The 23,247-nt window shown below is 39.4% G+C and overlaps 1 protein-coding gene across 3 annotated transcripts; it reads right to left on the minus strand.

The window, feature by feature from the left end:
• Positions 1-1,663: 1,663 nt before the first annotated feature.
• pigg (phosphatidylinositol glycan anchor biosynthesis class G) lies at positions 1,664-23,202 on the minus strand. 3 transcript variants are annotated; one of them, XM_037261639.1, is made up of 13 exons: positions 23,052-23,202; positions 22,761-22,966; positions 19,063-19,269; positions 18,438-18,626; positions 17,315-17,453; positions 16,792-17,004; positions 14,979-15,196; positions 14,343-14,627; positions 13,659-14,044; positions 12,688-12,879; positions 6,335-6,644; positions 5,050-5,213; positions 1,664-2,226 (listed from the first exon to the last, which is right to left on the minus strand). In XM_037261639.1, exons 1-13 carry the CDS (start codon positions 23,200-23,202, stop codon positions 2,004-2,006), a joined length of 2,883 nt encoding a protein of 960 aa, XP_037117534.1. In that variant the 3' UTR covers positions 1,664-2,003. The 3 variants fall into 3 exon arrangements, with proteins under 3 accessions (XP_037117534.1, XP_037117537.1, XP_037117536.1); XM_037261642.1 differs by lacking the exons at positions 22,761-22,966; positions 23,052-23,202 and adding an exon at positions 22,204-22,420; XM_037261641.1 differs by lacking the exons at positions 22,761-22,966; positions 23,052-23,202 and adding an exon at positions 20,754-21,056.
• Positions 23,203-23,247: the final 45 nt, after the last annotated feature.

Here is a 23,247-nt window from a genome sequence, read left to right on the forward strand (position 1 = left end):
ATGATAGAAACATGACAATGTGAATGTCATAAATATTGTGATATACAGTATAAGTCATTGTATTCCTTTCCTAGTCGAATAACATTTCCTCTATTCTTGCTCAGATTATATCAAATTTTAATCAGATGTATGAATCAGGTTTAGTTTTATATTTTTGCTTCATGATGACAAATCGCATCCACCAGAAATAAAAAATGCGTTTCGTGTTAGTTTGAGCAAGAGCATGCAGGGCCATGTATTTAAGGAAATTGAAATACAGCAACTGGAAAGCAAATTTGGACAAGGCAGAAAACAATTCAAGGAGAACGGCGACAAGGAATACTGGTGTCGTATTACTGGCAGTGCACATATTGATCATTTGGGAAGCTGAAATCAGTTATAAGAACTATGACCCACAAGATCAATGATGACAATATTTATAAATATTCATTCTTAACTGTGTTCAGTAATTACATTTATTGCCTAAGCCTTACTCAGAAAATACACAATACAACTACCGTAGATTTTTTGGGACTGTTTTTGTTCTAGTTAGTTCTCTTGATTTTGATTGCCATGTGTTGGGTCCCCTCACGGTTTAAAAATCAATTCTTAGAAATCAGTTTGTCTGCCTCCTGCTTAAAATAGTTGATTAGTCTGGAAGAATGGTTGTGAGCTATTTTGAACTGCAGTAAAAATAATTTCCTAGGCTAGTCACTGAAAAGGAAGATGGAAGTAAATTACGTTAGAGCTTAACATAACCTTAATATGTGGAAGGTCATTTATTCTAAGATCAAGAACATACACAATGCAACAATGCTTAAAAAATAAAAAAATCCATAATCACCTGCCACTTTTCATTACGCATTTGATTCGGTACTTTACAGAAATGACAAGATATATAAATAATCCAAATTAAAATAGGATCAATGGAGCTAACAGACACAAACACAGAAGGTTGCATAGTTACTGCAAAATACATTATTAACAAGCCACAAGACCAAAACAAGAGCTGTATGGTCGTACAAATATAATTATTACTCAGTGTAAAAATATCACAACAAAAACTATAACCAATATGATAATAATAGTATTGTTTTTTTAAATAATTCCCTCTCACTTTTCCAGATCAGCGAAATTCGATTTTCAGAGGGGGAGAAGAAAAAGTGAATTTACAAGCAGCCCTGGCTCCATGTGTAGGATTTTTTTTTCTAGCGCAAGTGGTGACTTGGGATATGTCGGTAATCTTGGCCTCAGGTTAGAAAGTCTTGCAAGCCAGCCAAATTCATCTAGCTGAGTGACAAGTTTGGAGGCAGCACATGCGGTGCATCTTTGTCCCCAGAGGTGTCAAGTAGCACTTTGGTCGCTTTAGCCTTCCAAATCGTTCACCCCATTTTGTCAGTGAGTAGAATCAGGTAGCATGGTCCCATCTTTCCAAATTTTAACAAAATGTTTGTGACCCCTAGTGCTCTTACGAAAACAAACCAAAATAATGAATCGAACTGACAGGTTTGATAATGGAAGCTCCCTGGTCATTTTGGCGGAATGATATTGATCCTTAATATTACGATTGTGATTCAAGGTCATATTTTGATTTTCATGTGTTTGAAACGACTGTATTGTAGAACTTTGTCATCAGTATTGTCAAAGTCAAAGTCAGATTTATTGTCAATCCTTGTCAATTGTTTTCTTTTGCTGTCCTGTATTCATCTGTCTATCTCGCTCACTCACTCTGAACATGACACGATATAAACATCCCATGTTTTTAATACGATGCAAACTAGAAAAGCAAACGAATCATTTTCACAGTAAAGCTGAATTTAGTGATCACTGGGCAAATTTCTATTGCGTTTCCTTTGGGTCTGACGGAGCAAAGCATCAAATGCTGCCCTGTATAGTTAAGCAGCCCTCTTTTTGGGGGTCCCTGAGATCTTACAATCCTCAAAAACCATTTTCACTTAATTGGACTTTCAATTCTCTTCCCTTCAAAAGTCAGGGCAAACTCTCTTACTTGGCAAGAAGCTGTCTTAAGCTGCGGCAGAGGTGTGGCTTTGTTCCACCGTGTTGAAGATGAGACAGACGCCGGCTGTGAGAAGCAGGTGCATGGCCTCGTACAGTAATTTAGGAGAGAAGACGCTCCATATGAAGAGATGGTAGCGCAGGACAGTCACCAGAACAATGTAGGCTGCCGCGGGCACCGACCTGAGCAGAGCCAGGCAGTAGCAACCGTGGCCCATTGCGGCAGGACTCCTGCGGAAGGGAAATGGATCATCAGACAAAAGGGAACGCTGAAGTCAACAGGAAGAAAATGGCAACATAACCAAAAGTTACTGTTCTGGAAATGTACCATTTGTCTCCAAATATTTGGTGACACAGCATGTGGCCCATTGCCCAAGGTTAGTGTTAAGCTATGTTCCAAGGACAGACGTACCTTGCCTTACAAGTTGAATTTTTAACTGAATTTATTACTCTCATCATGATCCCTCAAGGGGAAATTCAAACTCATACGCTGTTTTAAATTGTGTTGTGTTGCAGCCCACAAATAGAACCAAACTGTTACATTTGGCCTATAGTTTTGTTTGATCAATTTTGTTACTTCTTAGTTCCCAACAGCAAACTATATTTTCACAAAAAAAGATCTTGGAGCCAGAAGGTTTATCAACCTGCAAGGCAGAAGGAAAAAAAAAGAGAAAAAGGGTGACAATAAAGATGAGTAATCAACCTTCTCGTTTGAGAAAACGTGCAGTGGTGTGTAAATGAGCAGATTTGACCAGGCAAAAGTCCCAGGTGAGGAGGAGGGAACTTCGAGCACATTCCAAAGAGGGGGAGAGAAGAAATGTAGATGGAGTAGGAGACGCGGGAAGGAGTCCAGTTTGGAAGGAGACATTTAAACAAAATACCAGTAAGAATGTGTTTTGGTTATATCTATGCTAACTGCCATGAGTATTTCTGATATGTAATCTCTCACTTGCATAAATTCAAAGCATTCAAGAGTTTTTATTTTCAAGACTTGTCCTCTATGTGAAGCTAAAGCACTTCCAGACTTTTGTCAAGTGTCTCACTCAAGTACTTATATTCCCATGTTTCATGATTACTTTTCACGATAGCTTAGCGCAGCGTCTCCATTTTCCCCTTTGGTGATAATGTTAGTAAGTTCTAGAAATGTGGTTTATTCACCGCCATGGAGGTGATTATTATGTTTACCCATGCAAGCTACCCAGTCATAGCTACAAGCTGGCTAAGTTGCGCATGATAGGAGAGTATCGAGCATTTCGCAAAAGGACCCGAGCAGTGATTTCTTTTTTTCCCCACAGGCATGATTCCTTAAAAATCATATTAGAAGAACAAGATGATGCCAGAGAGGTTCGATTTTTTTTTTTTTTGCACTGATCATTTTTACTAACGCGCCACACTCGACTAACTGAAGTGATTTTCTGTAGAAAGAAATCTGGACATTTATCTGTCTTGACAATCTAACAAGGATGGATTATGTCCTGCATTGAGAACAGTTAACGAGCTACATTGAAAGTCGTATGTAGTTGCGAGCAGCAGCGTGAAACGGGCAGCGGGCGCAGCATTCATTAGAGGCCACAACATGAAAGCGATGGACCGACCAAACAACATCCTAACGACTGGCGAGGGAGAGCCACGAAGCGTGTGGCGAGGACGCTTTTACACAGCCGCTTGGCAAATCAATTGTGCTGTTAGACTAAATGTAATTTAGGCTCGGCTTGCCTGGTTGGTACAGACGCCCAGTGAAACAGATCAATGTGTGAGCGCCGTGTTTGAAATTATTTAATCATGCCTTGTGAGATTCTCTTGTGCTTCCCCAAATTAATTAGGAAAAGCAAGGGTACGCAAATGACTTTAATCCCTGCATGATTTGACATTTTGGTTTCTGGCAACAGATACGTGGTCAGGGACATGCCATCATGGCGACAGTTTTCAAAGCATTACAGATAAAAGTGAGAATTTGTATTCATTCATTTTAAATAGCAGTGAACATATTTTAGGGCAGTGGTTCTTAAGCTTTTTGCTCAGAATAAAATATTTAGCTCTCCAAGATCCACAATAATGGCCAACGTTAAAATACAGTAGCATAGTGGACCTATGTGTTCATTAGAAATGAGGCAGCATTTCTTTTTTTTAAAAGTATATTTAATAATAGTAAAAGCCACTGTAGTGTTATGCAGTGTGAACATGACTGCATTTGGAGGAAAATGAAATATCTTACTAAACTAATACTTCAGTTCAAATGTAGAATTAAATTGAAAAAAAAAAAAACACTTTTACAGATTGAAGATGTACTGTACTAAAATATTAAGTACAACTGAATCGTACTTAACAGATGTAGTCGAGTGGATTTAAAGAAATTTTATACATTGTAACATGCACAGTTTTAACATTATTATTTTGCATACCACTAGAGGGAGACCGTGGACTACTAGCTGCACACAAACCACACAGAGAATCACTATTCCAGAACAAATAAATGTTCTGAAAGTATGTCCCAATACACCGCCCTCAACTGGTTTCCCTCGAGACCAAAATGTAGCAATTCCTTTGCCGTATCGACCGTATACATACTGCCTGATAAAAAAAAAAAAGTTTCTGTAATCCCATTTTTTTTTCAATCCCTCCATAATTTTCTACGTAATTTTTTTGCGAATAGATTTCACCCGATGGTAGGATGGAATGAATTCAGACGATCATCCAAATGCTATCCAACGTTAAACAACAAATTCAAGATTGTCAACAACTACAGTGTTTGGTATTCTCCAATTGATCAGTGCACCCAAAAGCTGATTGATGGTCGAGTGCAAACAATCAGATTTCAATAAAAAGGTCTGATGAAATGAAACCGTCTATTGTCTTCGGATTAAATCACCATCCAGGTTCTCCCTTAGGTGCAAGAAATATAAAATAACACACAACACATACTACATAGCAGCGCTTATTAGGTTTTGGACATAAAGTAGCAGAAAGCACCACCAGATCCTTTTTTTTTATGATCCTACACAACACAATCCCAACAGAGCTGCTGGACAGTTTATAGAGTAAGAAAGCACTCACCTGTTTCTCTCTGAACTGAGGTAACAGACAAGGTGGCAAGCCCAAAGCAGTGGCCCAGCATATGTACTGAGGGCTGTTAAGAAGATGGCAGGAGCTTCAATGTAGTTGTCTAAACCGACAAACCAGACTGAGATGTCCACAGTTGAAATGCTGTTGGAATTACCCTGCAAGTGCATGAGAGTGTTTTATTTTAGCATTCAAAGCAACATTTGCCAAATAAAAAACAAAGAAAAAGAAAAATCCATGTCTGAGGATTTGAGGGTTTAAGTTCGCCCATTTTTCATTCATGAGCTATCAACGTCAAATGAGTCAAACATCAATCAACTTTGTACTTGTTTACATGAGAAGAAGCCTCCGTGATCTTGGCAAAAAAAAAAAAAAAAAAAAGGTTTCTGTGTGATGACATTATTAGTAAGAAATGAGGAATCATGTCTATTCTTTTTGCAACAGGCTCCACTCATGACACTCTTCATGGCCTCGAGAAAAATACTTCAGGCTGAATTGTGTTTGTTATAAGCACCCAAAAAAATCGTGACTTGAGATTTTATTATGAGTCACTGCTGTACAAGAATCAAGTATGGCCACTTTTCACATCACTGCGGTGATTCATATTTTCCTACAGACGGTTGCTCCGTTGCAGCGGAATTCATCCCCATAGATCTCGACTCAACATTTGTACAAACTGGCTCCTACTGCTCTAGGTTCATTGCCAAGGTTTGGTGTTGTTTTGGTGATGTCCAGATTGGATTTTGCATTAGACTTAACCTTTGGAATTAAACCCCTAAAAGTACAACTAAGGCTTTCCTCAAAACAGAAGATTGTAGTGGTTGACTGCTGACAATTGAAATCATGAAGTGAAATGGGGTCCTTATATATGTAACTATTGTAAAGACTGTAGTTTTTTTTTTTTTTTTTTTTTTAAGGAAAGTGTTTAGCAAAGATAGAGTGGATGACAATGGAACTGGCACAGCTCAAGGCAGAGGAGATATTATCATTCACTTCTACCAGCGTGAAGGCCAACTGGACAAATTTGACATATGTTACAGTGCGAGCCTTGAATGCCCCTTAAACACAAAAATGAATTCTGACCGTGAGTTAAAACTCACCTGGGGCCAATCAATATTTGTCAGAAACTGTGCATCACCCTTTGGTCAAAAAATTACAATGTCAGTTAGCGGTTTGCCAATTCCAAAGGTCGTCAGTTAACATGGACGGATAAATCTGAACAAGTTAAGATGGAACGACCCCGAAACAAATGTAACTTGGCATCGGTCTCATTACTTACTTGGAAGTAAAAGAAGGCCTGACCAAACCAGTAGTGCATGATGGTGGTCTGGGCTGCATCATAGTGGAGCTTCTTCCAGATGAACTGGGCCATAAGTGTTTGGACGAGCAGACAGGAGCACAACACCGGCAGGTTGTGGGGACGGAACAACAGTGAAATCAACAAGACCAGGCCACTGTAAATCTCCCATAGCCCTCTGTTCTTCAGTTTGGCATCAGCTGTGATGATCTGGGACCGCAGCAGGTCCTTAGTACCAGTGAAGAGGATACCCAAAACAAACACGTATACGAAGCGTGCTTCCACGATGCCCCTGGAAAAGACAGTGACAGACAGGGTTACTGATGAAAGGCATGCACCCAATTGAATTCTGGCTAATCCAGGCTGACTTCAGCATTCAAGCACATACTGTATTTTCCGCACTATAAGGCGCACCTAAAAACATCAAATTTTCTCAAAAGCCGCCTTATAATCAGGTGCGCCTTATATATGGACTAATATTGAGCCACTACAGCAGGCGTGTCCGAAGTCCGGCTCGCGGACCAAATGTATAGATCTTATATATGGACAAAGTTTCAAAATGGGCCATTCATTGAAGGTGCGCCTTGATTGGGTGATAGTTGATTTCTGATTGAGTTTGTTCTACTTGAACGATATTATACTCCCGTAGCACATGAAGATTAACCTGCTGAACTTCTGACTACATCTCAAATATGTCTGAATGGTGGATGACACAATTGTGCTTGCTAGTTGCTGCATCATAATATAACATTGACGGTTATAAAATGCTTATGATGTAAAAGTGAATTTTCATCACTATTTTACAATGTATCACATTAGAGTCACTTATTATTCAGACTACATTGTGTTTCTGCTCCATCCTCTCGGTCGGTACACACAGCCAAGGTAATATCAATAATTTAATGTACGAGACTGGAAGACAGAATAAACCGCCTGAAGGAATCAGACCGTCTATCACTGTACTGCACTCATTGGGGGGGATTTCATTTATTCCCCCTGCATTAAAAAAAAGTTTCAACGGATATGTTTTTTTTCCCCAATTCTTATACCTTTGCAATATTCATTTGTTCTAGTAATATAACTTTGTTAAGACACTTTATCGAACCTGTTTGAGTGTAAAACACTTCTCAAGATCATGTATTCCAATTAAAAAGTTTAATATTTGCATAATATGCATTTTTATCAATCCTTACACAGTAATATTGAAAGTAAAATTGTTTTGTTGCAGTTGGAGAGGAAGCTAATCACTTAGCTTGCCCTCTATCATTAAACCCAATACTGAAAATGTAATTTGTCTAAATTAAAGATTTGTCATCTATGTTGAAAGCTTAAATCCTGTGTAAAAGAAAAAGTTTCAAATAAATGAGAAAAATCTCAGCGATTGACAAGACACTCTTAACTGGTGGTTAAAAAACAACAAAAAAAAACCATACCAATTCTATAAAGAATATGTAGAAAAAGAAAAAGCAAGCCGGTTATTTTCAAATGTCTGCTTCCATTCAAAGGCTTGGTAACCATAAGCAACGTTTCATTTCCAACAGGGTGCCGTTAAACCTGCAAAGTACTAAAGCATAATGGCAGACCCTAAAGGAGCTGAGCAAGCAATGGAAATGTATTATTAATCTGTGTTTTATGGAACCTGGTACAGAGAAACGGGGTAGAGCAATACACTTCATACACGTCTCTCTTCATAATTCATAACTCTCCCAACAATATGGCAGATATTGCACTTATCATTAATTAATGGAGAGCAAAAGTTATGGTTTTGCAAAGTGAATGAACGATTTGAGTGGGTGGATTTCCGTAACTCCAATGCTGAATGACAGTGTTACTAAACAATGACAAAGTAGCCATCTTAATACAATAATGACAAGTATCGAAATATCAATAACAATAATTCACCGGACTCATCTCTTGATTACTCTGTTCCATCCATCCAATTTCTATATACGTAGTCGAGCCTATTCTGGCTGACTTTGGGAATGAGGCAAGGTATGCCCGGACTGGAGGTCCGCAAATTGCAGTCTCTACACTTATGAAGTGGAATTTATTTTCAAGGCACTGTGGTGAAAAGTCTTTACCAGCAGTAAATGTGCATTTGTTGACAAGCTAGGCAATAAAGAGAATAGGCACTACTTTTCATGTCAGAGGTATCCAGGCTGGTCTATCAAAACAATTGTTTCCGGTGGTCACGGCATTCCCGTTAAAGGCAATGCAAGAAGCCGCTTTGGTTGGCAGTGAATGGAGTCAGCTGCCCACAACGGTGCAAACCTCCCTTTTTTTAAATTTTTTTTTTTTTTTAAATGCGCCACTTTGAAGATATCTGTGAGATTACCAACACTTAGTGTAACATGTGACATCATACATTTTGAAACGGCTGCTGTTACGTCCACCTTTTGCAGCCAGATTAACGTTTCATCAACATTTTCTACTGTGCCTTTCTTCACTTTTCCACTGAAAGCAATCCCATTCTCCATTGAGTCGCCCCCCCCACACACACACTTTACAGTTCACTAACAGCAATTCAATCAGTTCCATTCTGGTCACTTAGATTGCTTGAGTATTTCTCCGCAAGAAGATGATTAGGAGAAAGAACCTTGAATGCCATTGTCTTTTCCGATGATTCATTTTGAAGCTGATTTCTTTGAGACAATGTGAGGAAATAATATATTGAACTTGTTATGGCTCATAGTATTTTTCAATTAGTATGGCTAATGTGACCGTGTTGCATGCTAGCACTCGATTCGAGCCATCATTTGCTGCTAGCAAAATGGCCCTATAGATCAAATCAAATTATTATTTCGTATCTTGTTTGCACTGTATCTCGTTTGCGTCCACAGGTAACTGTTATTTAAATGTTAGCCCCTAATTTTCTTTGTGAACAGTGTACAAATCGCTGGTTAGTTTTTAGGACTTTGCAAGAAAGCATGAGCAAGGGGAACAAGATTTTAAAGATTTATCGTGGCGAAAACATTTGATCAGTATGTTCAAAGAGTCTTAAAACACACATCCCAAATCACGTTGCATGATTGATGGGTCTCTTATATAATCTGCAGTTTTCTCACTATGGTTGTCACATGCTGGGCTTGCTTGGAAAATTATGATTTCCCAGGGGGATATCAATCTTTTCCTTTCCCCTTGTATGTTGCCCTGAGCACATCCGTCACAATTTTAGTGTGCTCTCGTGCCATTTAGAAAGTGGGGAAGTTCTAACATCTCACGGGGAGAATACACCACAATGCATATCAAACTCAAGATGAAATCACTAAGAGGAGGTTTGAGCACTGATGGAAAAGCGGATTGACTGGCACATTTTCTTTTACTCTTCATGTCAGTTACACGTGTCATATATGTTGCCTTCTTAACCCGGAACATTCCAAATGTCAGATATTTGAATGGTTAATAAAGATACCTCGTCACGACAAGGGGAATCAATCTGACTTTGTATGGTGGTAATAGGAGCAACACAGGACCGAGAAAAGTATCTTAAGGTAAGGGAGCAGAGAGGCTGTCGGAATTTTACGTTACCTTGGAAACAAGCCCTGGTGTGGTTAAGAAAGCTAAGACTGTGCCCAATCCCCTCATGTTTTAAATGCCCTCTTCATAAATCTCCTGCATGAAACAGGCACGTTCAGTAAATCAGCCCAACATCCAATTCACGGCTGAAGGAAAACAGTGCATTCACAGCATTTGCAATCCATTATAAAAAAGAAAAAAACAATTGATTGACAATATTTTGAGACTTTTTTCCCCCCAAAGGTCAAAACTTTTGTTTTTGTTTTTTGCACTCATCGAATTCCACAAAAATCTTTTGTATTTTTACTTTTTTCTCCTATTTTGTCTGGCTCACTTGTTTTTTCAGGTTTTATTTTGTAGGCAGGACATGTGCGCTAGCTAAGTGTCAAAACAGGCACATCTTCCTTTTCGTGCCACGTAATGTGTAGTAAGTGTTTGGAAATTTAGCAGATCGCACTTGGTCATTCTGGGGATTGCAGCTGACCAAGGGTGTTTTCTTTTGGATGGCAGCGGCACACCTGACAACTGCCCTATTGATAAAGCTATTTTGCAAAACATGTCACGATTCTGAAAAATCAGTTTCAAGTTTAATAAATGTTGGCTGAATGTGAAATATTACTTTCTGACAGATAACAGTTCAAGATGGTTTATACAGGATTATACAATGGATATCTTGGACAGAAAATAGATTTGTTTGGTCTTGTTTGGTTATGTGGGAGCGCATGTCTTATTGATCAAGGATAAAAGGATGGTGAGGATGAAGGACAAAATCAGAGCCATATTGGCCAACTCCTCTCACGATGAGCTGTGACAGATGGGAAGCTCGTTTAGTCAGCGCATCATTCCACACAGGAGCAGAACTGTGCGCTTCAGGCGCTCCTTTGTGCCCACTGCCATCACGTTGCACAACAGCAGTGTGGGCCACAACTCGTCACTATCGTTTCTTCCCTACTGATATCAATCGACTCGTCATATGTATCACAAAGTCCTGGCATATTAGTTTTTTTTTTTTTAGTCTGTCATTTAAATTCAATGCATTCATTTTTATTATTCTTTAAGCAATATACTGTGTGCTGCTGTAATACCAGAATCCAGGGCATCATTAAAGAATTATCCGAGTGGATAATGAATATAAATATTACAGGAAAAGTACAATGCCAATGACAGAGCCGAGGCGGGTCAGCAAGTGTGTGTGTGTGTTTCTATGGATGTACGAGGTTCACAGGTGTCTCAAGATGGGTTTGAATATATTTCCATTTTTAAGCGTGATCTGTATGCATGAATACATCTGAACTGGAAACAAGCGCAACAGTCTTGTACAAGATGAAATGGGTTCATGTGCTGTGCAGGTGTGAAGTACAAACACACGTACAGTACCGAGATGAAAAACAAACACTGAAAAGGTTTCGGTTTTTGAAGCTCAAATGGAACAGATAGCGATGATCCGCAAACCGCAGCTTTGATGGTGAGATACTTCACGTTGGAGTTTTCTTTTTTTTAATCTTTTCTTTTATGATTGATTTTGCTGTTCTTTTTTTGTTTCGCAATAAACATCATAATGCAAATGTATCAAAGATACATTTCTAGTAGGGCTTGACTGATTATTGGCCAATTTTAAAATGAAACAATTTTGACCTTTCAAACATTGATCTAAATTTGAACACTACCCATTTACAGAAGGACCACTGGTCTAACACAGAAATCTATACCATAATCTTGTATCTTGATCATATTTATAATGAAATCTGCTGGTAAATTACTTCTATGGACCGATCATTCAAAACCAAGTAAATCTTTTTTTTTTTTTTTTTACAAGCAATGCAAACAATGTGAGAAATGCAAACTTTGTAAGGAATTGACCTGGATATTTTACATGCAACCTTGTTAAATGGATAATATTAAAAAGGAGGTTAATATTGCACTAACTACACTGAGGACTTTACAGGCAGCTGCTTTTTAAAAGAAATTGCTGAAACAGATGACCACAAGATTAGGAGATTGAACATAGGAAAACAAATATAATGTACAATACTGAGAAAAGCTACTAAAGGTCTAACAAAAAAAAGCTAGAGGACGCATCAGCTGTCAACATATCAATCATATAGTTTGTTAAAAGGGTCTCGGCTTCCCGCATTGCCTTGTTCAGGTGCCCCTAGTATGGATGGGAATGACAGGTTGTGCATTTAATTAGGTGAGCAAGTAGAAAAGACTGCCAAGGAGGACAAGAAAGGTTATGAGAGGTCAGGCGACTGCATGGTAATAGCTAGAGCCAGCCTTTGTTGACTACACAGAGGAACTGCACACTCATTATTGGGGGAAAAAAAAAAAAAGAAGTAAATCTACTGAATTCCATCCATCCGTCTATTCCTTCCATCCGTCCATCTATCTATTCACCCATCCATTCATGTTGTTCAAGTTACTCTAAAAAGGGGAATGGTAACAAGAAAATGCAGCAACATCTGGTGAAAAATGTAAAATTTAAATTATGACAATTTTAAAATTTGGTAGATTTGAGCCAATAATGACTCGTGACCATTAATTTGACTTTCATCACAGTAAAAAAAATAACTTGCGCAACATTTTTTTTACATAAAAAGAGGAATAAGAGACAAAAAGACAGCTTTAGCGTTTACTATTTAGAGCATAATTTAAATTGGATTTTATGATAGCATTAAGAAACATAAAATCAGAAAACATGGAGTGGGTACACTCGAGTGTGACAGCGTGGACTGAAATCCTTTCACGGACAAAGAATGGCAATATTTTTTTTTCCACAGTCATGAGCAATGGTCATGGTTAAATGGGTCATAAAAACTTACTTGGACATGTTCCGACCGGAGTGTTGCCAAGGAAACAAGACATTGCCGACAGCTGACCGGTAACTGTAGACCCCCAAAAGTCCAAGTGCAAGGGCAACCTTAGAAACCAACGAGCATCGTCTTTGAATCAGGAAGTAGATGAAAACCAAACAGAGAGCAGACAGCAGGGACAGGACCAGTTTGTGTTCGGAGCTACGAAGACAAAAAGATAAAAACATGGAATTTTGCTATATCCAAATTATGATTCTTTTTCTTTTCAAAAACATTAAAAAAAACAGTCACTCTATAGAAAGAAATAAAAATCCCAATTTGATTTAATTTAATTAAGTTACAATATTCTATTATGTCTTCAAGGGTGAATGATGAATGTGAACTATTGAGCTTGAAGGATAAAATGGCCCACGTTATTTTTAAGAGTAAACACATCATGAATGCGTCACTTCATTTAACGAGGTTTAAATAACAGTCTACTTTGAAATCTAGAAATAAGGCATAAAAAAAAAGAAGCCTTATTTTGTAGTTGGGACAGCAGAGGCCTTAAGCAGTGCGAGGCAAAATGAAGGCGTACGTCTCATTATCTGAGCAACAAGCAGTGCAGGTAAGCAAAAGGATAGATGGGGGAAAAGGTCAGACTCCATATCTTCATTCTACACTGACGTGCATGTTAAGGAAGCAGTCACAATGCACTGAGCTCTTGAATGAATATTCATCGGTGGTTGACTCTAAAAGATACTACGAAACAAGAGTTTTTTTACAAAGAGGAATCCAAGATTTTCGTATCTTTTGATAAGGGAGATAGATAAGTACAAACACATAATTTGTACATATTAAAGGGGACGTCAACTAAATGATGTCCTGTACAATAAGTTCTATGGATCTGCATACAACATTATTGTTAATATTTTTCTTGTTTTTTTTTAAGACCCAGAGAGTCATATTGCATATCACATTTCAATATTGGTCAGTCCCACCTGTTCAGCCAATGGCCTAGATCAGGAAGATGAGCCCACTGCACACCTGTCTGGTTGAGGGAGCGCAGCAGTCGACAGCAGAGCAAAACAAAAGGGGGCGTGGCTAAAGCTAGCCACTTCTCAGAGTAGAGCTCTTCCTTTGGGTTGTCTTTGTAAGGAAGGACTTCTTCTTCACCTCCCAGGCCGCTCTTCTCTCGGAAGTATTTGCGACACACGTCCTGGAAGACTACAAGGCAGAGGGTGCTGAGAAGGAAGTACCAGGTCTGATGCTCCTCCTCTACGAAGCTGCTGGCCGCCAGACTAAGAGTGTGGCCGGCTGTGCCCGCCAGCAGCAAAACGTCCAACTCTGACAGGGACCACTCAGTGCTACTGATCTTCAACGGGGACTGCAAAAAGGAAGATGACAACTGTGTGTGATCGGTAAACCAAACCATCAAGTCTACATATCAGTCTTTGATATGCACCACTGTAAAGTTTTTTTCCGCTGGATTTCCATTAGAATTTTTGCTGTATCAGTATCTTTGCAAGTTCGCAGAAAGGAATTGAGATGTGACCTTTAAAGATATACCATAATGAGAAGAGAGCTGCAGCAATGGAAGATTTATCAGACCAATTGAAAGAAGAGACAAAGTTTTAGCCTTCAAAATAACGATACCACCCACACATCTGAAATGCGCAACTCACCTTTCCGTGAAACTTAAGTCCCAGGGGGGATCGTCTCGTCATCATAGCGAGCAGCAAACAAGACATGGCTGAAGTGAAGGCGATGGCGGCAAACACGAGAGCCCAGGAGAGGCTGCAGAAGTAGCAGGAGCTCTCGGCAGATGTACACACCAGAACATGCACTGACGCAAGCAGCAGGCACAAGAGGTAAAAAGGTAAAGAGAGAAGGGCCGACATGACTGGAAGGTCCACAGCTGCGGAGTTGCTCAGGGCTTCAGGCATTGCCAGCAGTAAGAGCAACAGCAGCTTGGAGGGAACAAAGTCAAAGAAAAAAGAAGCTTACATTAGTACGATATGTAATAAAGTAATTACATCTGAATTTAAATAAGTATCAATATAAAGTTGTCACTGTTATTAGGTTCTAAGCAAGGTACAGTGTTCTGTGGAAAACTGATCTGACGCACGAGTCAATTAAGTTACAAGCTTAGTTGCGGAACGGATTAAACTTGTAAGTCAAGGTATCGCTGATTAGCAATTATTTTGAAATCAGGATAAACTACAGGCGGACTGGCTTGTGTTTGATTTCAAAGCTTTCAATCACTAGTTACGCCATGCTATTTGAGAAAAATACTCGAAAAGAAGATTCTTGGGGTTTACCTGAAATACAAAGACCATTCCAGCAATCATGGAGTACAGATCGTATTTGCCCAGCTGTTTGCTGAGGGCTGAGCTCATAGCGGACAGCGCTTCCAAGTACTGCTTCAGGACTTTCTTGCCCATGTTGGTCAAGACCTCGGACACGTTTCCCTCCAGGTAGCGCTTCACCCAACTCCCGTGCGCCTTCTCTGCCACACGGTACTGTTCAAATCCTGCTTCTGGATCAGGAAATAGCCAACCTGTTTTATACTATTCATTACAACGTCCAATGATGTAAACCAAAAATCAGGGTGTTTGTTCAATTCATCAGTGTTTGTTGGATTATGAAGAACAACATTATTGAAGTTGCTTGATACATTAATGAGTACTCATGTCCTCCTAAAAATATTGAACAGTGAAACACAGCAGCAAAGCTGGTTATAGATGGTGACTTTGCCAGAGACAGAGGGGATGCTAGAAATATGAGATCCTTAAGCCACAGGCATGAATCATACAATATCGATGGGCCCGCCTCATGTTTCATCAGAAAGTAGAGCAAAAGAGTTGATGGCCCTTCAAAGACGGCTTTGAATAGAGGTGCAAGAAAAACAAAACAAGAAAGCTGAACATATTGTTTTTACTTTGCTACTCTTAATGATTCATCTCATGGGATATCTGGACAAATGAAAACATTGTTTTTTCCCCCGCTTTCATTGGGGAAAAAAACAACAACACCCAGTTCACCTTTACTTATTTAAAGTTGTTTTTCACCCCAGTCAGTCCATGCTGACCCTAACAAGCTACTTAATAAACATCTCAGGTGCAGGGACAACTCGCGATTCAATATTATCTGTGTGGGGAAGAGAAAAAAAAAGAAAAAAGAAATCAACACATCAAGAAGTAGCTCTACTGAAATAATTTCCATCTCATCTGATCACCATGGAAACCTTAGACAAAAATAGGAAGTAAAAATGTCACTCTGTCTCTGCCTGTCCGTCTAATAAGGACAACGTGCAAACTCCAAACAGAAAGGGCAAGACAGCAACATGTTTCCCCTCTCTTTTTATATTCTGGTAGCATTGGTCAGATATGGTTACCAGGTTGCCATCGTAGTTCGCCTGCCGCAAACATCCTGTCAAACCCTTACATCTGTGACGGTGAACGCGAGTGGTACAAGTTGATTGACTGATTTGTCCTTGAAGAACATCATGTCTACTTTTGTTGTATGCTCTCCTACTCAGTTCCCCTTTTGTGCACATTCATGAGAGAAGAATACAAATACATGATGTGACGCTGTAACATCTGAATGGGTCTTGTATTCTGGCTAGTTTAACAGGTTAAGGTGACATATAGGGACACATGTACATCTGTTTGCTTTGCCACACACGAGGGTCCACAGCAAAACAAAATTAGATAATTGGCGTAAAAACAAAAAAACAAAAAAAAAAAACACTATGGCGATATTATGGACATGTTTTGTAAGGGCTCGGCACAAGAGGGCAGGCAGATGACGACGTTCTAATTCGAATGGAAATAAGCAATTGGATGCAAAAATAGTCCAATAAAATGTGCATCACAATTGTTTGCTATGGTGATGCAATACGTACGAATACAGGCTCAGGGTTATTTAAATAAGTACTTTGTCATAATTTTGTTTCAGAGCATTTTTTCAAATCAATGACTTAATTTGAGGAGAAATTCTTTACAGGTTAATACAAGGGACCAAAAGAAAGACTTTTAGCAAACAATAAATATATGTCAATATAATGAATGTAAAATAAGTTAAAGTGTGTGTGTTGCCCAACCGAATTAAGCCACTGGATTTTTCATTTACCTCTCTCATAGTCTGGAATGCTGTCTTTGAGCAGGCAGCTCAGCTGGTGGCCATTGAGATGCAGAAAGCGCAGCTGGTCTCGAAGTGAGCTTTCCTCCAAAACACTCGGAATGACACGGCCCACGCTGTTTTGAGATATGGGCAGGCCCAGGGCCAGGGCCAAGGTTGGAGTCAGATCCACCTGCTCAATTTCATCAGGCTTCTCCATTCCCACTGACAAAGGCAAAAAAAAAAAAAAAAAAGACAAACATATCTATTTATTCAGCAACAGAGGCGAAAAAGTGATTACGATCAAGAAAAATGAATTTGACTGTACCAGCCTTTATCTTCAAGTATGTTTGTTTTCTAATCAGAGATTAATAGCATTAAGACATCTTCTTTCGGAACAATTCAACCTTTGTTCCTCCTCAAAATATCAACTGTGTGCTTACGACAAAACTTGTTTTACAACACGATTCGTGAAGGCTCGAAGAGGAAAATCATGATCAGCACTTTAAAGAAAAACCAAGACAAATGTGTTTACCTTTCCTCTTGAAAGCGGGGCTTATGAGCACCAGGGGTGTATTGACTTCTGGTTCTGAGGAGCCTCCGTGGCTACCGGTTTCTGACATCCCGTGGTCCGCACACAGAACAAGCAGATAGGGCAATGATCCCTCTACCTCCTACAATCACGAAAAACACAGAATTGCATGGACAGAGCCACAACATTAAAACAAACATATGTTGAGAGAAATCATGTGTTACATTTCTTAAACTACATAAAGAATTCATTTGCTCATGTGCACTTGTGGCCATGGAGCTAGAGGACTGGGAAATTTAACAAATATTAATTTGGAGAGTAGTAGGATGAACATGAGAATCACTGGGAGAAACAAAACGAGGATTATATACCACTTCATCTGTTTTTGGATTGGTAAATCGTGGGATGAAGTCACAGAGAAAATTATGCAATACAATACTGCGGTTGCAGGGAGAGGGATGTTTGCTTTGTGCCCTGTCGAGGTGCCCTTGAGAAACTATCCCCCAAATTATTGACACAGTTGTGTGATGAATAATTGATTTACAGTGGATTGTAAAAGTTCCAATGTCTTCAGAGTCTTCAACCAAAATGTTGTAAAAATACGTCATTCTCGATGGCAAAAAGGTAAATTTGCTATTTTACCATGACAATCAAACTGCAAAATAATTTGACACGTATGTTGAGTCCACATTACTGACAAATTGTTCCCACTAAAACAATTCCAGCATTTTTCTTTTACTTCTTTAGAAAGACCTCTATTTAAAGATTCGAACATCCCCAACTTCCAGAGAAACAATAATCACATTCAGCAATTTATGGTGGCCATAACAATGCCAGCGGTTTTATGAGGTGCTTGGTATTTTGTGTCGGGGGTTCAAACACATTTACACAATTAATTTAAGTGTGTGTGTGTGTGTGTGTGTGTGTGTGTGTGTGTGTGTTTCCACTCACAAAAGACAATACTGGTTTTGAGAGAAAGGGTGGAAGCTGCAGTGCAGTCATCACAAACTTTTGTTTACGTTTAACGTAAAATGTCATTAATTGTAGCGATTCATTGCTCGGTCTCTAATTTGGTCATAGAGCCTGCTTAGTTTTAATGATCACCAAGTTCAATTCTCACGTGTACCTTTGAAATGAGGGCAGCGTGGATCTTCTTAAGAATATCGTCCATCTCCAAAAGTTTGGGCTGAATCATCGAACTGTGGGGTCCACTGATATGACCAATGTGGTCAAGTCCAAGGTAGTGGAGGATCAGAATGTCCCAGTCGTCTCTCTTGAGCGTGCTATCCAAGTGGCGGGTCACATTGTTGTCAACCTGCATGATACCAGATAAAAAGACTCAAAAAGGGAATGCTATAAATAAATAGTTTTTAAAAAAAAGTCTATGTGTATGTCCTCTGTAATATAAAAATAGTTAATGGTGTTTAAATGAAATAAAACAGTCTGGCCTATATTCATTTTCAAGTTACAAAATGACAGGCATTTTCCATTTTTAGTCATTTTCCCTCCTTAGGTGTGTTTTCTTTGACTGTAAATCTGCAAAAATGAGCGCTGATTAGATTAGCACCATTTGCATATGTTACAGATTGCACACGTCAACATATTTTGCTCTGCTCTGACATTTCACTTCAGCAAATTAGCACAGCCTAAACTTGAGCAAATTACAATGAAGTCCCAATGACTCATTTTGCAGTCATCTCAGTACTCAGGCATTTTTGCCAAATTCGGCTTATCATAAATGACGATCTTACCTCAATGTAGTCAGACACAAAGGACGTTGTGCCATCGTACTCCATGAAGTGTTTGGGGAAGAGGCGCACCCATGTCTCATCTCCATAAAAGATCATTTTTTTCCCCGCGGTTTTGGCTTGCCAAATAAGATTGTCTTCCAGTAACGATGGGGAATTTAGATTCATCACCACATCAATAAAACCTGGAATACTGCCAGTGGTAAGAGCCTGGAGAGGCACATGTTTTTGTCAACAACAACAAAAAAAAGCATTTCATGATGTAGTAGAAACATACAATTACATCATGTCAATGAAACTAAATACCATTAATTGGAAATTCATATTAATGGTGTCATAAGATGCATCCTTTATTTTGCATCACACATTGATTCCCACAATACCAAACAATCTTTTTTTTTTTGGGCCACAAATGAAGAGATAAAAAGAAGACAAAAAGTGACCAATAAACTATCATGGGGGTAGTAGAAAGGCCTAAAGTTAGAGAGTTTGAAGGAACACTGCTATACGATGGACCCTACGACTTGCCTGTAGCTCATTTGGCGATTCTCAGAGGTGTTAAAAAATCCAAGCTGCAATATGGAGGTTTTATTGTCTTATGGGCGAACCTTGTCAGGTCACTACTTTTAAAAAGCACATTCAGCTTGCCCCCCCCCCCCCCCCCCTCCCTTCCAAATATCCCAGCAGTCGTGTTTTCATTACCCAACGTCATGTTATGTACCAAGTATCAAAAATACAAAAGGCTCCAGCTCACCCACGAGCCTGATGAAGATAAAGTGTCCGAAAAATGAATGGATGGATTTAAAACACCGCCTGTACAGTTCAGGAAGTCTTGTGACAGTTTAACTCTTGGACAAAAAAACATCAGCTCTAGCTTTAGATGAAGGTTTTATCTTCCTCTAAACAGTGACAACCTGATAAACAAACTGACATGACAGTTAATTGCTTCAAATAAACTGAAGCAGAGATGTTGCTTTTGCTTACTTCCTGGCTCGGTTATTTACTACAGCTTGTCAGTGCAACAATCTTTTCCGCTGCCAGTGCCGACGCGATCTCTTTGGAAGAGATGGATAACTCCCCCTCCATTTCTTCAAATGCAATCTCAGTGAGGTTTAAAGACTATTCAAAGACTCAGAACAAATAAAATAAAATAAAGGCTGTTGTCAAATTTGAGGGAAAAAAAAATCAAACTACAAGTGCACAAGACCAAATGTAGGATGAGCTGGAAAAACAAAATATCAGCTCAAAACAAAAAGTATATTTTAAGATCCAGTTGCCAAATACATTGTGATGCTGGCTGAAAGAACTGGACTGGTCAGATCATCAACAGTCCTACAGTATGTGTCTGCTCACCATGTGTCACTGCTTGAATGTCAAATACAATATCAGTGGGGCACACGCTCGACTGCTGGCACAGAGCAGTGGTGTGTGTGTGTGGGGGGGGGGGGGGGGGGGAGTCGCACAGGAGCCAAACATCAACATTTTGATGTCTGCTGACCACTCAAAGGCAATACCAACATGAGAATATCATTGCCGTGGTCATGTGCATAAAGTGCATAAAGTTGTGAATAAATAATTAATCTTTAATCAACATATTTTTTAAAAAACAATTCAAATTCTTAAAAATCTAAGATTAACATTATCATTTGCAGCTCTTACACCAGATTTTTTTTCCATTAGAGCATATAGCTCACCTGAATGTAGTCCTCTACGTCCATACACCTAACTCCTGAGGCATATACTCAACTTTTAGACATCCCCCCCACAGAGTTGCTATCATTGCTGCTGAATTTCGACTCATTACCTGAATTTACTGTCAAAATTGAGTGCATCGGAAATATGCTCTGACAGCTGTGCCGGTCAGAGACAGTGAAACTCAGCTGGACGTGTGTGAATGACTGAATGCGGGAAAAAGTCAATTCCTTGCCAGCTTCATGTCAAGAAATGATGTAACCTTCTAGAAATAACAAACATGTTTGCAGAAATACAAACAAAGGTCAAATTAACGGTAGTGTCACAGTGCTGTGACGAGTTATTAGTATGAGTCAAATGTAGGATATGCTAATAGTAGGTGTGTGCTGCCACCTACTGGTTGGGAACAAATTCGGTTTAAACGCTATACTGTACTACAAAAAAAAGACCCCAAAGACAAAAAAACAAAACAAAAGACATCCTGATGCGAATGATTAAGTATGTAGCAATAGTTTGGGGGATTTTATTCTGCCTGTGTTCCAGTGCATAAAGAAAGGTCCCTTGGCATCCAAGAGCAAGACAAAGCAGCACTATTGACATCTGAACATCTCTTAAATGAATGACTTCCTGCTGCCAGACCCCCAAAATGACATTTAGCGCACTTCTCCAACGGTAGTGATGCCTTGCCTTGTGCTCTTGCCGTCAGTAAATCTGTTATTGACGGATTATGGCGGAACATCTGTCTCACTCCTAAAGGCCACCTCAATCCATCCCAGCTCATCCCTCCTCTACAGCCTTCGTGACCCCCTTAACAGAACAACCCTGAATCGTAACAAACTGAATGTCACTTCGGTCAAAATTTGGACAACATTCTTTGGGGCCTCTGATGTTGCACAATAAGACAAAATTAATTTCATAGTTTGTTCCCAGTTGCCAATATTCTGTACTTTTCTGAATTTAACCACTTAAAACACTGCTGGGGCAGTTGATCAAGGACTTCTAATGACCAATTGTTGGGCATTAAACATTACCATGAAAAATTACATGACATGAATATCTGGACGCTCAATTACTGTTCTGCTTTACCCGACAGCTTGTTTTGTTTCCCCTTTTTCATAGCATTCCATGAAAATACCTCCAATGCAGCAATACAGGCTTTCCCAGTCTGCCCACCAACTGTCACTCATAGCAAAAACAAGCCCTGCTGGCTCTGTTCCCATATTGACTCACCATCTAAATATGAAAACTCACCATCTTTTTGCCTTTGCAGTATATTATCCGTGGTACATGGACAATTTTGCTGTTTAAAAATGGAGGTAGAGTGAAGTTAAAGCTTTCTACTCGGGATGGGAATAAAAAACATTCCTTGAAAGTGGAGGTAAAGAACCAAAAATTGGATTCTTATTTGAGTTCATCGCAAAACAATCATCACTTGCTAATAAAAGTGCCTACCTGATCATCACTAGTCCTACAATGATGAGACTGTTCTTTGTGTGGAAGGTCAATCACTCACCACAACCTTAGGGACAAGCTGATTTGGCTTTGTGTATTTCATTATCGTGTCAACTTCACCCTTTCTGTCTGCATTCTGTCTCTCCTTCCTCCTGCAGTCTTTCTCAAGTGTGGCTGACCACAGGCACATCCTCTCTTGACTGACTAGGGCCTACCTCACTGTCATCACAAGCAAGACAAAAAAAACCATATTAAACCCTTTCATTTTCAGGAAAAATGTTTTTATTTTACATTTAACCTACTTCAAGGAAAGAGCAGATGCCATTTATTCTTTACGTCTGCATAGCGTCTCAGTCTTTTATTATTGTAAGACTAGCTTCTCAACATTACAAAACACTTATCTGCCACATCTGGTCATCAGTGAACATGCAAGCGTACTTACACTGTTTGGTGTTTTAGGAGGAAAAAAAACAGTTTGATCGTTTCTTATTTCTGTACAGCCTGTGGGGCACATGGATAGGATGAAGTACTACGGACCAGACGATTTTCTCACTTACTTTGATCCTGGGCATGGTGACAGTTGGAATTCTAGCTTTAGCCACATAGCTAAGTGTCGAGCCTCTTTCCACCAGGTGTCTTGTGTAGGGCATGTACGTGCGACCATTGGCTCCAAACACAAAGTCCTCCCGCAGTGCATCGACTAACATGATGACAACCCTTTTGAATAAGGGCTGAGGGATGTGAGACGAATTGGGCGAGCCCACTGAAATTTAAAAGACATAATTAATGGGTGGCTGCAGTTTTTTGATGGCGAGTGATTGAGTGAGAACAAGCCCGGCTGATCTTACCTGACAGCGGCTCCGCAGGCAGGTTTTGCCTGCTCTTAGACGACAGAGAAGACTTGACAGGCACAGGGAAAAATCCCCTTAGGAAAAGTGCAACCCCCAAAACTTCCAATATTAAAATTAATGAAGCAAATGTAGACGAACGGACTTTCATTTTTTGTACTTGATAATGGGACACTTTGGGTTGTTGAAATAAGTT

The sequence above is a fragment of the Syngnathus acus genome, chromosome 10 (assembly GCF_901709675.1).
Source record: "Syngnathus acus chromosome 10, fSynAcu1.2, whole genome shotgun sequence".
NCBI lineage: Eukaryota > Metazoa > Chordata > Actinopteri > Syngnathiformes > Syngnathidae > Syngnathus > Syngnathus acus.

What these genes read in the sequence shown, in the direction of transcription:
- pigg (XM_037261639.1), bottom strand. Translation starts at nt 23,202, where the DNA reads ATGAAAGTCCGTTCGTCTACATTTGCTTCATTAATTTTAATATTGGAA. An exon ending in ACGCTGCCCTCATTTCAAAG is followed by an intron (nt 17,454 to 18,437) that starts GTACACGTGAGA and finishes TCGTGATTGTAG; the next exon opens with GAGGTAGAGGGATCATTGCC. An exon ending in TCCGGTCGGAACATGTCCAA is followed by an intron (nt 6,645 to 12,687) that starts GTAAGTTTTTAT and finishes TGTCTTTTCCAG; the next exon opens with GGGCATCGTGGAAGCACGCT.